This window comes from Diabrotica virgifera, chromosome 2 (genome assembly GCF_917563875.1).
Source record: "Diabrotica virgifera virgifera chromosome 2, PGI_DIABVI_V3a".
Taxonomy (NCBI): domain Eukaryota; kingdom Metazoa; phylum Arthropoda; class Insecta; order Coleoptera; family Chrysomelidae; genus Diabrotica; species Diabrotica virgifera.
This window is the reverse complement of record NC_065444.1, coordinates 236,807,230-236,823,206: the sequence shown is the minus strand read 5'-3', so window position 1 is coordinate 236,823,206 and position 15,977 is coordinate 236,807,230. Positions and strand designations below refer to the sequence as shown.

At 31.6% G+C, this 15,977-nt stretch overlaps 1 protein-coding gene across 1 annotated transcript in view; it reads left to right on the top strand.

Moving 5' to 3' along the window:
* Nucleotides 1–3,203: 3,203 nt before the first annotated feature.
* The window catches only part of LOC126880495 (cytochrome P450 4C1-like), a 56,207-nt gene continuing 43,433 nt past the window's right edge, over nucleotides 3,204–15,977 (top strand). The window contains exon 1 of the mRNA XM_050644373.1: nucleotides 3,204–3,396. Within this exon, the coding sequence (XP_050500330.1) occupies nucleotides 3,249–3,396 (148 nt within the window). The 5' untranslated portion in view covers nucleotides 3,204–3,248. The remainder of the gene's footprint in view (nucleotides 3,397–15,977) is intronic.

Sequence of the window (15,977 nt, the reverse complement as noted above, 5' to 3'; positions counted from 1 at the left end):
ATAGCACGTCCTTGGAATGTTCTAAAAAGTATATTCTTAGTATATACTGAAAAGAAGTGCGGTAGTACATTCTAAGTATATACATAGAACGTTTAAGTACTGTAATGTAGTATATACTCAGTATGTGCTATGCACATTCGCAATGGTAATTACGCATATTCTTAGTATATACTTTTTCTGAAAAGTATGTTCTATGAATCTACTAAGAACATGAAATTGTTATGTGGGTCTAAAATACGACTTTTAAACGACTAATAATAATAAGCGTAATAGCGTCTTATGCCAGCATAGATTAATTATAGTTATCCTACAATAACGCCTTAGCACATATAATGTAAAGGCTGTATGACACGATGCATTTTCTTGTACCATTTCTAATATCGTTTCTGATATGTCAAAAAATGCATAGTGTCATACACAGATACAAGAAACGATATCAGAAACGATACAAAAATTTGTGTCAGGCACAGATTTTTGTACAAGAACTGCGCCAATTTCTGCGCAAAGAGCAAAAACGTAAATGCTGCTGGTAAAACTTCTAAATGTCATAATGGCGGCTGAAAATGAGATCATATGATTTATGTCTTGATGAATTTATTTGTGTTTGTATTGATATTATTTGTGTTTGGTATGGACTACTGTTCTACTAATAACCATATATTTAGCTCCTAATAAAGTTCAAACTATGTATAACTTTCGATTTCATATTGCATAATTTTTTAATAGAGGAAAATACAATACAGAAATACAATATAGTTCCTAATTTGGATCAAACTGAAGATAATTCTAATGCAAATATTTTAGCACAAATATCAAAACAAAATAAAAAACACAAATAATCAACAGTCAACGTAAAAATTCTAGTTAACATTAAAATATTTGTTTTTAAAAGTTTATAAATTTTATAAAATCCTTAAAATCAGCTGTAGACGCAGTACTACCATACCAATGTAACGTGAAACAGGGTGACAAACAAAATTTCGACCAATCACGTGCCGAATTTCATACAATTTTCGATGCAAGAACTTGCATAGTGTCATACAGGGCACGTATGTACGTACAAGAAACGATACAAGAAAATATATATCAGAAACGATATCAGAAACGATATTAAAAATGATACAAGAAAATGCATAGTGTCATACAGCCTTAACAGTATTGCAAATGATCTACCATCATAAATGTCTTTCTAATCAAGTTCGCATTACAGCCATAACACAGGATAGGGCAGTCAGCAACGTTGGGTGTATCACACAAACCCACAATTCCAATTTGCATTACTGCCATATCACAGGTTACGGCACTAGAGAAGTTTTACTTGAGTAATTTTTCTTGGTTAACAAGGTTAACAGCGTGACCCAAACTGTCTTGTGGCGGGCTTGCTGTCACTGGGAGCGCCAAAACCGGAAAACATCATAACGACACAGGCGCAATATCTTGATTTTAAGATAACTAAATTATATGAAATTATTACACAATGAAGACAACACCTAAATGAACATATTAGGCCAAAAAAACATTTTTCCATTTTTTCAGGGTTATGGCACTAACGAAGTCGGGGAGCGATATGTTTAATTTTAATGTTCCTGTACCAATGGCCATAGTTGTTTGTGTGTCAATGTGGTTGTTGGCCTCGGACATAACAATGGCCTAGTTGTCGAGGACTTTATGTAAATAAATAACGCTGTACTTAAACTGCCGTCAAACGGTCGTGCACTATAATGCCGTTAACAGCTATGACGTCATTCTTATAATGCGTTTGACGGCATTTTCTTCAGCTGCCGTTCGCTTGGAGGCTGGCCATCTTAGTATCAATTTCTGATAAAGAATTTATTAATATTAGAAGCTTTTCTTATAAACGAAAAAGAAAACAAAGAGAAGTATTAAAACGTATTTTAATTATGGGTAATGATAAATATATAATTAAATTAGTCTTTATTTATTGTAAAACCTGTTGTAAATTAAGAAAGAAAAAATAATTATAGAAATTTAATCCTTTCTTTGAAATGGAACCCTGGATTTATTTGGAAATGTTTTGGGGTTCCTTTCCTTTTTCTTTGGTAGTCCTATTGCTGTTAGGCCTTGTCCTTTTGGGCGTCCTCGTTTCTTTACTGCCACTGGCATTTTAATTGTCGACAAAGATACCTATTGATAATCATTATATGCTTACTTTTGAGGTATCATGATGGTGCTGAGTTTGAATTGACGTTATTTCTAACGCATTTCCATCTAACGATGCCTTGAATCGTACATGTACTAGGCAATCTTCTTTGAATGTCCAAGACTGCCGAATTTTATTCCCACCGCTCTTGAACTTCCTTACACCATGATTAATAGATTAAAGAGCTTACTATCGGCCTCTTAATTGTACTGCTTGCAATAGTACGTGCATCTCGTTTCCAAAACGTGGTAAATGTACTTTCTCCAAGTTCCGAGATGGCTTTTTTGCATCGGCAAATGAAGAAAATGTATCGCCAACTTTTAACATCATTGACATACCAATACTTAACCTAACTAAATGTACCAATATTTAGAAAACGAACGGACGCCCAATAATGACATTTACCTAAGTCATTCAAGTTTTCCAAATTAAAACTTATTAATCCCACAATAATTAACAATTAGGTACAAATATAACGCTTGTAACTATATACTGAGACGGGCACTATAATAAAATAAGATAAGAGAATCGTCAACTCGTGCATTAACTCACCACGTGTATATATGCTGAACTGCAAGTGAAATCGAACGGCAGCCGAAGAAAATGCCGTCAAACGCATCATACGAATGACGTCATAGCTGTTAACGGCATTATAGTGCAAGACCGTTTGACGGCAGTTTAAGTACAGCGAATAAATAAACATATTTACTTTTTTGAACGGTCTATAAATTCTGATATTACTGGCATACATGAAGTTATTTGATAACAAAACAATAAAGGTAGTTGTAAAAATAATTTTATGCGCCATTCTTGAAAATTTCTGAACAAAATGGCTAGTACACAAGTGTTGACCTTTCATTTACTTTATTTCCTTCATAAATTTTTCAACAACATACACAAAATACAAGTACATCTAGTTGCCACCTATTTAGATTAGTGTAATTATCTTACTACTACATTCTATAGAGTACCTACCATAATGCATGTCATAATAGTTATATGCATATGCATGTCATATAATGGCTTCTGCTTGTTTTTATTTTTATTAGTTTAAATTTAACTTGAGTTGAATGAGTTGGTGTTTAAAATGATTTTACTGGTTACTATCTTATTTTTTCTGGTTTTATTTTATTTTTATTCAAACAGAAAAATTTACTATTTATCGTGGAAATTAAGTGGTCCACTAGCTTTACCTCTTATTGGAAACGGACTGACATTTTTTTGTAAAGACAGCGGTAAGTTTTTGCAGATGTTTATAGTAGGCGAGCGGAAGACACCCCCAAAATGACATAGTACTGACCACGGTGTGGTGAATGGCTAATTTTGGTCATAATTTATGTTTCTGATAGTGCTGAAAACAACGAAAATGAGGTTTATTTTGAAATAGAAATGGCGGAACATCATCAAAAATGCAATTTTACCCTAAAAATAAAAAAAAATAAATCACGTTTTCAACTCTGTTCCATTTTAGTATTTTTTCTGAAATTTCCACAGCATATATTACTTACCGTTGTGAAGACTATGGGACCTGTTGTAAGCTTACAGTCTTATTCCTATCCTATAAAAGTTATAAATTTTTTAAAATAAAAGGTACAGATTTGTGAATTGCAAAGTTAAATCGCAAAAGTTGAGTGACAAAATTTGAAGTTTAGCTTTTTCATCACGTTTTATGTTAAAATATAGAGTACAAAGAAGTTTTCTGGGAAGTTATGGATTAAAATATTTTAGAGACAAAAAATGGTGCAGCTTTTAATACTGACGTTCTACACCCCCAAAATAACGCTTATTTCTCGAGATGCTGACCATGGGTGGTGAATGACAAATTTTGGTCATAATTTATGTTTTTGATGGTGCTGAAAACGAAAATGAAGTTTATTTTAAATTTTAAGTGGGGGAACATTGTTAATAATGTAATTTTACCCTAAAACTAAAAAATATTAAATCACGTTTTAACTCGCTACACCTCTGTTTGATTTTAATATTTTTTATTGAAATTTATACAGCATATACTTTTTACTTTTCTAAAGACTATCGAACATATTGCAAGTATTATTCTAGTGAAAGTTATAAATTTTTTAAAGTAAAATGTGCGCATTTGTGATTTGCAAAGTTTAATCGTAAAAGTTGAGTGACAAAATTTAAAATATAGCTTTTTAATCACGATTATGTTAAAATATAATATACAAAGAAGTTTTCTGGGGTATTGTACATCAAAATGTTTTATAGAAAAAAAATTGTGCAACTTTTAATATCAAAAATTTCAGAAAAAAATATTATCACCGAACAGAGTTGTAGCGAGTTAAACGCAGAAAAAACGTGATTTCTTTTTTTTATTACTTTTCGGTAAAATTGCGTTTTTGACAATTTCCCCCACTTCAAATTCAAAATAAACTTAATTTTTTCATTTTCGTTTTCAGTACCGTCAAGAACATCAAGAGCACCATCAAGAACATAAAGTAGAGCTTCACGATATTCGATAAAAATATCGATATTGTATTGATATCGTATCGAAAATCAATACGATACTGATACAATACATAGGTACCTTAGCAATATTAATGTCGATACGATACTCATTCTTTGAAATCAATACAATACTCTTGTATTGTCAATACGCCTGCCGCGATATTATTGAGAATATCGATATCGAGAAAAAAAAATAAAACGCCACGTGAGTGCTACATAAGGCCTATTTACACCAGTTAATAGGGAAAAAAATCGTCGATTTCACGTAAAAATGTTAAGCAGGGTTTTGAAGGTGCTAAACGGTAGATGAGAGATAACTGATGATAATTCCCTGAAGACGTACAGCTAATTTTTCTTCTTCTTTTTTTTAAACAGTTACAAAGAATGAAAAACTCAGGTTTTTGGCTATAAAACGTTTCTTGTGCATTTTAGAGAAAAAATTTTCAAATAAATATTGTAGACCTTAAAAAGTTCTTTAATTTGGTGGGACACATATTGAAATATACAAACAATTGACCGAGATAATTGTTTAAAACTCTCATTTTTTACTAATTTATAAATATTAATAACTTTAACTTTTGCAAAAAAAAATATATAATTTAACTACTTTAAATTATGCTATTTAATGGGTTATTTAAGTGTGCTAAATTTCAACCAGATCGACCAAATAGTTTATAAGTTATTCAATTTGTTTATCCCAGAGGGCAATTGTTTAAACAACTGTTCTTGCCCTAACAGTGACTCTAGAGATATTTTACAAATCGCAATAAATTATTTGAGACTTTAATTTTAAGATGTAAAATGTTTTTAAGTATGTAAAATGTAAAATGTTTAAGATGTAAAAGTGGAAAATGTTTTAAGATTTTATCAAAATTGTTATTAATAAAACCGTCTGAAAAAGACCCTACTTTTTAGGTTATAAACAATTAGAATAGCTTTGACAGTTTTTATGTTACACGCTTGTATGTAGACTCACTAAAAAGCTGGTGAACAAATACACGTTAAAATAGTAAAAAGGATTTTATATGACCAATAGAAATCAAGTTAGAATTTTTTTTTCAATAAATCATATTTCCATTGTTTATAAACATTAAGAGCTGAAAATTGAACAAGTTGTTTAAGAAAATCTATGTTTTATGACCCACTTCATAGATTGCATATGCAGTGAAAAAATAAAAAGTCATGACTCGTTAAACTGATGGTACTCGTGAAATACCGCCAACGAATGTAAAGGTGAGAATAGCTTCGTTTTCTTTTTTAGAATGGAATCCCAATTTGAAACAGGTTGAAAAAATTTGCAGTTTGCTATGACTTACTTTAATTAGTTAAATATAAGTAGTTCTTACGACATTATTGTAAAATTAAAGTATATTATTTATATAAATATACAATGATAAATATAAATTAATCCAATATATATTATTTTTAATTTGATAGTATTTTAAAAAGGTAAGTTTAATTCTATTATAATTTCATTTAATGAAACTATTAATATTTTGTCTAGGTAGATATCTAATTAGTATAAACCATGTTTTTATTCGTTTATTTAAATTAAAATTAGTAACTACTTAATTACTTTTTTAATTTTCTGTTCCCACTTTCTAAATAAATGGTTTTAAAATAAATTTTGAAAAGATTTTTTGTAGGTACTTCACAAAAAGTTTATGCAAGTTGTGATACATGATTTTCCTCTGATCATCCATAACAAAAAAAATACAGTGCTTTTCAGATAAAACTATCCACCTTAATACGTTGACAGACAGAACATCTATAGACGTCTAATTTCCATTGATGAAATGTGGCACAACGTCTATAGACGTTGTATTTTTCTCTATTCTACTATGCAAAATACATATAGTGTCACAACACTTGCTTATATACATTTGACACACACTGTCCGTCAACGTGTTAAATAACTTTTGAACCACTGATTTTTGGAAAAATCGCAAAAACACGTCAAATAATAGTTGACAGAGGAGACATTATACCATACTTAAGCTTGCCGAGAAAGGCACCTTCTTACCCCCATATCATCCCTTAATTTTTTCTTTAATTACTTGCACCTTTTTTATTTTATATTTGGATTCTCCTCTTTGTACTGAATTCAAAAATGTATAACACACGATGCAGTGATTAGTTTATGAGAAAAATAAATACAAAAGCAAGGAAACTGGATTGAAAAAAATTATGTTTTTAACAAACTTCCAAAAATTTTAACAATATTTATTCAAAATGACTTCTGAAATTTTTAATAATTATTATTGTTAAAATCTTGAATAATTATTGTTAAAATTTTTAGCAGTGAAATGTTCATTCTAAATGTTATAAAATTGATAAAAAAATAATTTTCATTCAATCCAGTTTTCTTGCTTTTGTATTTATTTTTTTTTCTCATAAACTAACCAATTTAAGCATCAAGTGTTATACATTTTTGAAATCAGAACAAAGAGTAGAATAGAAAGTTTCGAATAAAAAAATGTGGAAGTAATTAAAAAAAAATAAGGGATGATACGGGGGGTGAGAGGGTGCCTTTCCCGGTAAGGTTAAGTATAGCACAATGTCTCCCTCTTCAACTATTATTTGAGGTTGTTTTACGTTTTTTTCTAGATATCAGTGGTTCAAAAGTTATTTGAGGTGGATAGTTTTATCTGAAGAGCACTGTATATTCAAATGTATTGATTTGGTGACACAAACAAATTAAGTAGTTGTATGATTAAATTAATTATTATATTGATACATTTATATTTTGAATATTACAATTGCTAAAATAAATTTGAGGTTCAGTTTTCAATATCCCTGTCTTCTTTAGACGTCTTCTTAGAAATATGTAATCTTAGCCATTTATTGGCGCGGCGGCGTCTGATAAAAATACAATTCTGACTGCGTTAGTAGAATCTGCTGCAAAATGCAAAAAAAAATAATCAAAATACAACATTCGTAACCTTTGACCAACCACTTTATTGGAAAGCTCGCAGTATAATTGCAAATGTAGATATAAATGAGGATCCTCATAATTTGTCATCGGTTATTGTTAGACTTGGTGGATTTCATGCTCTAAGTTCATTTTTAGGTGATATTGGATATAATATTATATTGGATATGTTTATATTATTAATTGATTCCAATTGGTCATATAAAATTATTTTTTCTTTTTTAATATGTATTTTTTCACCAGCTTTTCAGTGAGCCTGCATGCAAGCGTGTGACGTAGAAACCGTCAAAGTTATTCTAATTGTTTATAACCTAAAAAGTAGGGTATTTTTCAAACGGTTTTTTAATAACAATTTTAATAATATGTTAATTTTTTTTAATATATCTTAAAAATAGAGTTTTGAATAATTGATTGTGATTTGCTAAATATCTCTAGAGTCATTGTTAGGGCAAGAACAGTTGTATAAACAATTGCTCTCTACTCTCTGGGATAAACAAATTGAATAACTTATAAACTATTTGGTCGATCTGATTGAAATTTAGCACACTTAAATAACCCATTAAAAAGCATAATTTAAAGTAGTTAAATTATATATTATTATGCAAAAATTAAAGTTATTAATATTTATAAATTAGTGCAAAAATGAGGGTATTTTACAATTATCTAGGTCAATTATTTATGTATATGAATATGAGTATAATCAAATTAAAGAACTTTTTAAAATCTATAACACTTATTTAAAATATTTTTCTCTAAAATGAACAAGTAACGTTTTATAATCAAAAAACTGAGTTTTTCATTCTTTGTAACTGTTTAAAAAAAAAGAAGAAGAAAAATTAGCTGTACGTCTTTACGGAATTATCATCAGTTACCTCTCATCTACCATTTAGTACCTTCAAAACCCTGCTTAACATTTTTTCGTGTCTTTTCCCTATCAACTGGGGTAATTATACAGTTAAAATGTAAGAGTTATAAGATGCACAAGTGCGTATGCTTCCATTAATACGAGAGAGAAGGATGATGAACCCAATAAGTAAATCAATTTCGATATTTTATTTTTAAAATCATCAGATAATATCGATGTTTTTAAAAGGAAATTGAAAACTACTTGCAATCTACAAGACCTGGACCAGACACAAATATTTTACTATGGGGAAAATCATATAGTAGTGTTTTCCCCGTTTTATCTCGGATAGATAGGGATCTTTTGTGTGTCCAAACGACGTCCGTACCAGTCGAGTGGCTTTTTTCTGAGGCAGCGCTGGTACAAAAAAAATAATAACGAATAAAAGATGCTCTTTAAAACATAAAAGTATCAAAGAAATCATTTGTGTCAACAGATGAATGAAGAGCTCTTTAAAAGATAATATTTTTTGTGAGGTTACAATGTAATTTATCCTATTTCTAAAGATTTTTTTTATTAATTTAATCCTTTTCATGTCGATATTTCATGGAGTATTGTATCGATGTCATATCGAAATCAATATCAATACGATATTTTTATAAGAAAGTATTGCCGATATCGATACACGATACGATACGTTATTGGCATAACCAATACAATACTCAATACTTAAAAAGTATCGATATTGTATCGTATCGTGAAGCTCTAACATAAAGTAAGACCAAAATTAGCCATTTAACACCCGTGGTCAGTATCTCGAAAACTAAGCCTTATTTTGGGGGTGTATAACCTTGATATTAAAAGTTTTAAAAGATGCAAAATTAAATCGCAAAAGGTGAGTACAAAATTTGACATTTAGCCTTTTAATCACGTTTATGTTAAATTATAGGGTACAAAGAAGTTTTCTGGGGTGTTGTAGTTCAAAATGTTTTATATTGACCACGGGTGTTGAATGATAAAAAAGAAATCACGTTTTTTTTCTGCGTTCAACTCGCTACAACTCTGTTCGGTTTTAATATTATTTTTCTGGAATTTTTTATATTAAAAGTTGCTCAATTTTTTTTCTATAAAACATTTTGATCTACAACACCCCAGAAAACTTCTTCGTATGCTATATTTTAACATAGACGTGATTAAAAAGCTAAATTTAAAATTTTGTCACTCAACTTTTGCGATTTAATTTTGTAATTTACGAAACTGCACCTTTTACTTTAAAAAATGTATAACGTTTATTAGAATAAGACTGAAGGCTTGCAACACATCCCATAGTCTTCAGAAATGTGAAAAATATATGCTATAAAAATTTCAGAAAAAATATTATATCTGAACAGAGTTGTGGCGAGTTACACGCAAAAAAGGTGATTTATACTTTTTTTTATTTTTAGTGTAAAATGGGGTTTATTTTTAAATCTTATTTTAATAGTCTATTGTAGTTTTATTTTTAAAACTTTTTCTATAATATTTGCTAAGTTCGATGTAAAAGGCGTCACAAAAGAGCGTGAAAATTCAAACTCATTTTTAGCGTTTTTTTTATTCGTAGATTATTATATGGATTCTTGAAGTTATTTTCCATATAAACGTTCCAACCCCCAGTTGGGTAGGTACCACCCCCAAGGTAAAAGCATACTTCGTCGTAGGATATATTTTGCTTGTTAAGGTATTTTCTATTTCCTGCTAACCCTAACTACTGACGTGGATATTAGGGTGGGTCGAAAATATTGTTTTGCGAATTTCGATTTGTAATAGTGCGGAAAACATGACCTGGGTAGAGACTTAAAAACGTGCATATTTATTTTTTAGTTATATTAACGTTAATTACCCGCGCATGACGTTTGAAAATTCGGAAAAATTGTTAAAATTACATTTATTTTATCAGAGTTTATTGTATAAATTACATGGCATAAAATGATATTACATTCTTATATTCAGAGATACACGTAATACAAATAATAATCAATCCAAAATATGAGAATAATCGTGCGCATACTGCGGAGGAAGGAGTGGGGAAAGAGGGCGTAAACTGTCGATCACGCGTCTTTGCCTCAGTGCACCTAATGAGTTCCGGGCGAAAGGTCGCGCGCATTTATCTAATGTTTTCGCGATTTTAGGTAGTTTTTGTTAGCTTTGTGACTTTGTGCATCATGGAGATTTCAAATAATACCCGAAAATCCACAAGTTGTCCCATATTTGGTGCTCCGGAAGAAATTAACGAAAATCAACTACCCACTTACAAACAAGTTATAAAATATTACAATTTAGTAGGACATCAGCTTAAACTTGAGAACAATTCAAAAAAAGAGCCATCCATTAATGAAGTATCTGAAATAGTGTCATCTAAAGTTGAATATTTATGGAGAAAAGCGTCTATTCCTACTGTGTCTCATAATCGTGTGATGCAATTGATAAAAAGTTACCACGCGAAGTGTAAAAATTTAATAAAATCTTTGAAGCGTTTATCAGAAGAAAAAATTCAAGATTTTCATAGAAATTCGGAAAAACTGTTTGATTTGAGTTCATGTAAGTGTAAAGATTTAGAGTTATGCACATGTTCCAAAGACCAAAAGATTCCTAAGGAAGAACGAGCTTTTTTAATAGATCAGAGAACAGAGAGAAAAATGATTATGGGAACTGTTGATTTATTGACAAGTAAGAGGAAAAGAAAACTGAGTGATAGAAAAATTAAGCTTAAATCCTATTACGATTCTAGCGTTTGTGAACCAGGCCCTTCTCACGAAAATCCTAATACCTCAATAACGTCTGGAAGTAGCGATGAAGAACAAACTTTGCCCTCAAGTTCTCACGAAAATCCTAATACTACAATAACGTCTGAAAGTAGCGATGAAGAACAAACTTTGCCCTCAAGTTCATCAAAACCAGCATCAAAAAAACGTGAAATAACATCTCTCAAGAATTTATCAACTATCTGTGACCGATACGGGATATCCGATAGAGCAGCTGCTGCTGTCGCTTCTGCTGTTTTGCAAGATGTGAAAATCAACAACGAAGTAATCGATAAGTCGAAATTGCGACGAGCGAAACAAAAATTGCGAAAAGAAACCTTATCTCAAAGCCAACTAGATACTATTCCTGCCTTATTTTTTGATGGACGAAAAGATAAGACCCTGAAAATTGTTATGAAAGGGAGAAAAATACCGCTCAACATCTGTGGAAGAACATATTTCAATAATTAAAGAACCAGGATCAGTTTTTGTCGGATATGCCGTTCCAAGCCATGGAACTGCAAAAGGATTGGAGTCTGCTATCTTTCAAACAGTAACAGGTCAACTGAATATGTCTCTAGAGGATACTCTTGCCATAGGTTGTGATGGGACGGTAACTAATATGGGCAAATACGGCGGAGTCATACGGCTCTTAGAAAAGCGTTTACACCGACCACTTCAATGGATCATATGCCTTTTACACTTAAATGAACTGCCCTTAAGACATTTATTTGCAAAACTTGATGGCACCACAACAGGACCTAATACTTATTCAGGTGCTATCGGAAAGTTATTAGATGATTGCGAGAAGCGCTCTGTTGTCGTGTTTGAAAATATAGAAGGTATGTTACCAAACATTTCAAATATAAAAGATCTCAGTTCTGATCAACGTTACCTTTATCATATCACATCTGCCGTCATAAGTGGTAAGTGCCCTTCTGATTTGTCTAATCGCTCTTCGGGAAAAATGTCGCATGCCAGGTGGCTAACAAAGGCCAACAGGATTTTGCGCTTATATGTTTCCACTGAGATACCTACAAACGAACTCAAACAACTCGCTACTTTTGTAGTTAAAGTATATGCTCCTATTTGGTTCGAAATCAAATTAAATCCGACATGTAAAGATGGAGCAAGGCACTTTTGGAAGTTGGTATTTTATTCTCGATATCTTCCGCAAGAATTGAAGAGTGTCGTTGATCCTGTAATAAAGCGAAATGCTTACTTTGCGCACCCAGATAACTTGCTTTTATCTATGTTATCTGACGAACAAAAACATGTGAGAAAACTTGCCGCTAGACGCATTATAAAGGCAAGGAAACCATCTGAATCCCTTCAGCTTCGAGTCTTTGAAGTGCCTAAGATAGATTTAAACGCTTCGTCTTACATCGATTTGATAGACTGGCAGCAATCTTACTAGCAACCACCTATATTGATCAATGTTCTGGATGAGACTCTTCATTCCCTAGTTGAGTCAGGTGGTGATGATGAAGTCCTTTTTCTGAGGCTACCATGTCATACTCAAGCTGTGGAGCGGGCTGTAAAAACAGTAACAGAGGCATCTATGCAGCTTTGCCACAAAACAGCAAGAGAAGCTTTAATTAAGAATAAAATTATTTCACGAAAGCTTATGCCTAAGTTCGAAAGTAAGAAAGATTTTAACGTGATTTGAAGATTTTTTATTTTGTCATATTATTTGTTTATTTTTCTTTCTTTATAATAAAATTTAGTCCAAAAGCACTTTATTTTATTAGTTTACGTTGTTGTTATTCCTATGAGCCACGATAAATCGATTTTCAAACAATTCACAAAAAAAACAAAAATTTCAGTTTTTCAAACTCAATGCGCGGGTAGAAGGGGTTAAACTAGAAAAATTCTTTTTTCATTGTTTTTCATGAATGGATGTGGGTCACGTTTTTTTTACTATTACAAAACTTATTGGACAATTTTATTTTTTTCCATACAAAAGTGACCCACCCTAGTGGATATATCAGAACGGAGTCATACCGTTGCCTCTGGTTTGTTTTCAATATGAATTTGTATTATATCACTCTATTTGTTGTTTTTAACATCAACTTCTTCTTCTTGCAGTACCGTCTCCTATTGGAGGTTGGCTACCATCACAGCAATCTTAACTTTGTTGGCTGCAGCTCTGAACAACTGTATTGAACTGCACCCATACCACTCCCTTAAATTTCGCAACCAAGAAATCCTCCTACGTCCTACATTTCTCTTTCCCGAGATTTTTCCTTGAATTATGAGTCTTAACAGAGAGTACTTTTCTCCTCTCATTATGTGGACTAGATACTCCAGTTTTTTCGTTTGTATTGTTTTTATGACTTCGCATTCCTTCCCCATCTTCAGCAAAACACCTTGATTTGTTACTCTTTCTGTCCATGGTATTTTCCACATTCTCCTGTAACACCACATCTCTAATGCCTCAATGTTTTTGATGTTTATCTTTTTCAGTGTCCAAACTTCCATGCCGTACAGCAGAACGGAGAAAACATAGCATCTTAACATTCTCGTTCTTAAGTTTATATTTATGTCCCGGCTGCATAGGAACTTTTTCATTTTGACAAATGATTGTCTCGCTATCTCAATTCGCCTCTTGATTTCTCTTGTCTGGTCATTAATATCAGTGAAGCAAACGCCTAAATATTTGTAGGACGTAACTCTTTCAACTGGCTGATTATTTATGGCTAAATTCACATTGGTGTAGAGCTTCTTTGTTACAATCATGAATTTAGTTTTTTTGATGTTCAGTTTTAGACCATACTTATTGGTATGAGTGCTTATGTTTTCCATCAAATACTGTAAATTTGCTAGGTTATCTGTTACTATTAGCGTGTCATCAGCGTATCGTATATTGTTAATTAACTCTCCGTTAATGTTTATACCAATGTTTTGCTCTAGGAGCGCTTCCTGACATATTGTTTCGCTATATGCACTCCTGGCCAAAAAAACCTGGACACCTTGAAAATAGGTAATTTTTGATGTCACGTATCTTCTAAACCTGTTGTCCGATTTTAGTGATTTTGTTAATATATTATAGCCTTATTCTTTAATAATATCGCTGTGATAATATTGTTGCTAGACCGGTAAATTGTCATTGTATACCGGGTGTATCAATCAAACTGTGTTTTTTTCTCAAAGTTCGCCACACCCTGTAGAATATTCTAGCAACTATAGAATACTAAAATTAAAACCCAACTATAGCCTCATGTTTTCTTAACATTTTATTGTTTGATTCATTTTCTTATGTTGGATAATAAAAAGTTAGGTACTTTAACAACTAGCCATGTTTTTCATCAATACAGGGAGATATGTGGAAAAAGGCAAGAAAAAATTTTGTTGTAAATTGAACGAGAAATTCAAAAATTATTTTTAATTTGAAATATCTCAGTGGCGTACTATTTTTTTTTAAATTCAGACCATTACCCGTTTGGGTCTTATTACCCGGATGCGCGACAATAATGAATATTAAATTTTTAATTGTTATGTCAAAAAATGCGCAATGGCTACCTCATAAAACCTACCAAATTTAATTTTCATATCTCAACCGGTTTTAGAGCAATACATAAACCGTCAGTTTGTAAGAAAAATTTCAACACCCTGTATCTCAGAAACGAAGCATTTGCGAACATACGTTTATAAAGCAAACTGTCATTATTTTTTCATTCAAATTACCCCTTAAAGTTTGTTATACTTATTTAAAATCTCCCTGTATTGATGAAAAACATGGATATTTGTTAAAGTACCTAACTTTTTTATTATCCAACATAAGAGAATGAATCAAAAAACAGAATGTTAAGAAAACATGAGGCTATAGCTGGGTTTTAATTTTAGTATTTTATAAATGCTAGAATATTCTACAGGGTGTGGCGAACTTTGAGAAAAAAACACAGTTTGATTGATACACCCGGTATACAATGACAATTTACCTGTCTAGTAACAATATTATCACAGCGATATTGTTAAAGAATGAGGCTATAACATATTAAAAAAATCACTAAAATCGGACCACAGGTTTTGGAGATACATGACATCAAAAATGACCTATTTTTAAGGTGTCCAGGTTTTTTTGGCCAGGAGTTTATATTGAATAATAGTGGAGAAAGCACACAACCCTGACTTCTGATGTTGAAAGCACTTAAAAGTAGAACAACTGGATGAAATTGCTGCCATACTAATATTGAAAGAGTACTCAATGGACTGCTTTTAAAAATAGAAACATAAACACTGACATGCGGTACGTGATACCGCAAAAAAACTTTACGTCAACTTAGCTCAAAAACTTAACGATACTTAAACTGCAGAAGTTGGGAGCAGGTACAATTACACACCACTTGAAGGTATATAGATGGTTTCTAGGAATCTTTTATAAAAACAAGTTTTACAACAAAATTTTCATTTTCGGCAGGGTATGGCATACCGCATGTCGGTGGTTAAGGGTTAAAATTCCAGGAAAATCTTGATACACTACACAAAATGGGTGTAAATACTTGGAAATAGAAAAAATCTAAACCATATTTTTTTATTTCATTTTTAAAAACTATAGTAAAATTTATTATAAGTATTTTGTAACACCCTGTATTAGTGTTGCCCAAGTGCAAGACCAAGACGAGACTTAGACAGTATTGGTCTTGGTCTTGCGCCAGTACACCTGGTCTTGGTCTTGGTATAGCGCTCCCGGTCTTGGTCTTGGTCTTGGTCTTGCAGCAAGAGTCTTGCAAGTCTCGAAGTTGCCTGAAGCAAACTGTCATTACTTTTTCGTGCAGAATTACCCATTAAAGT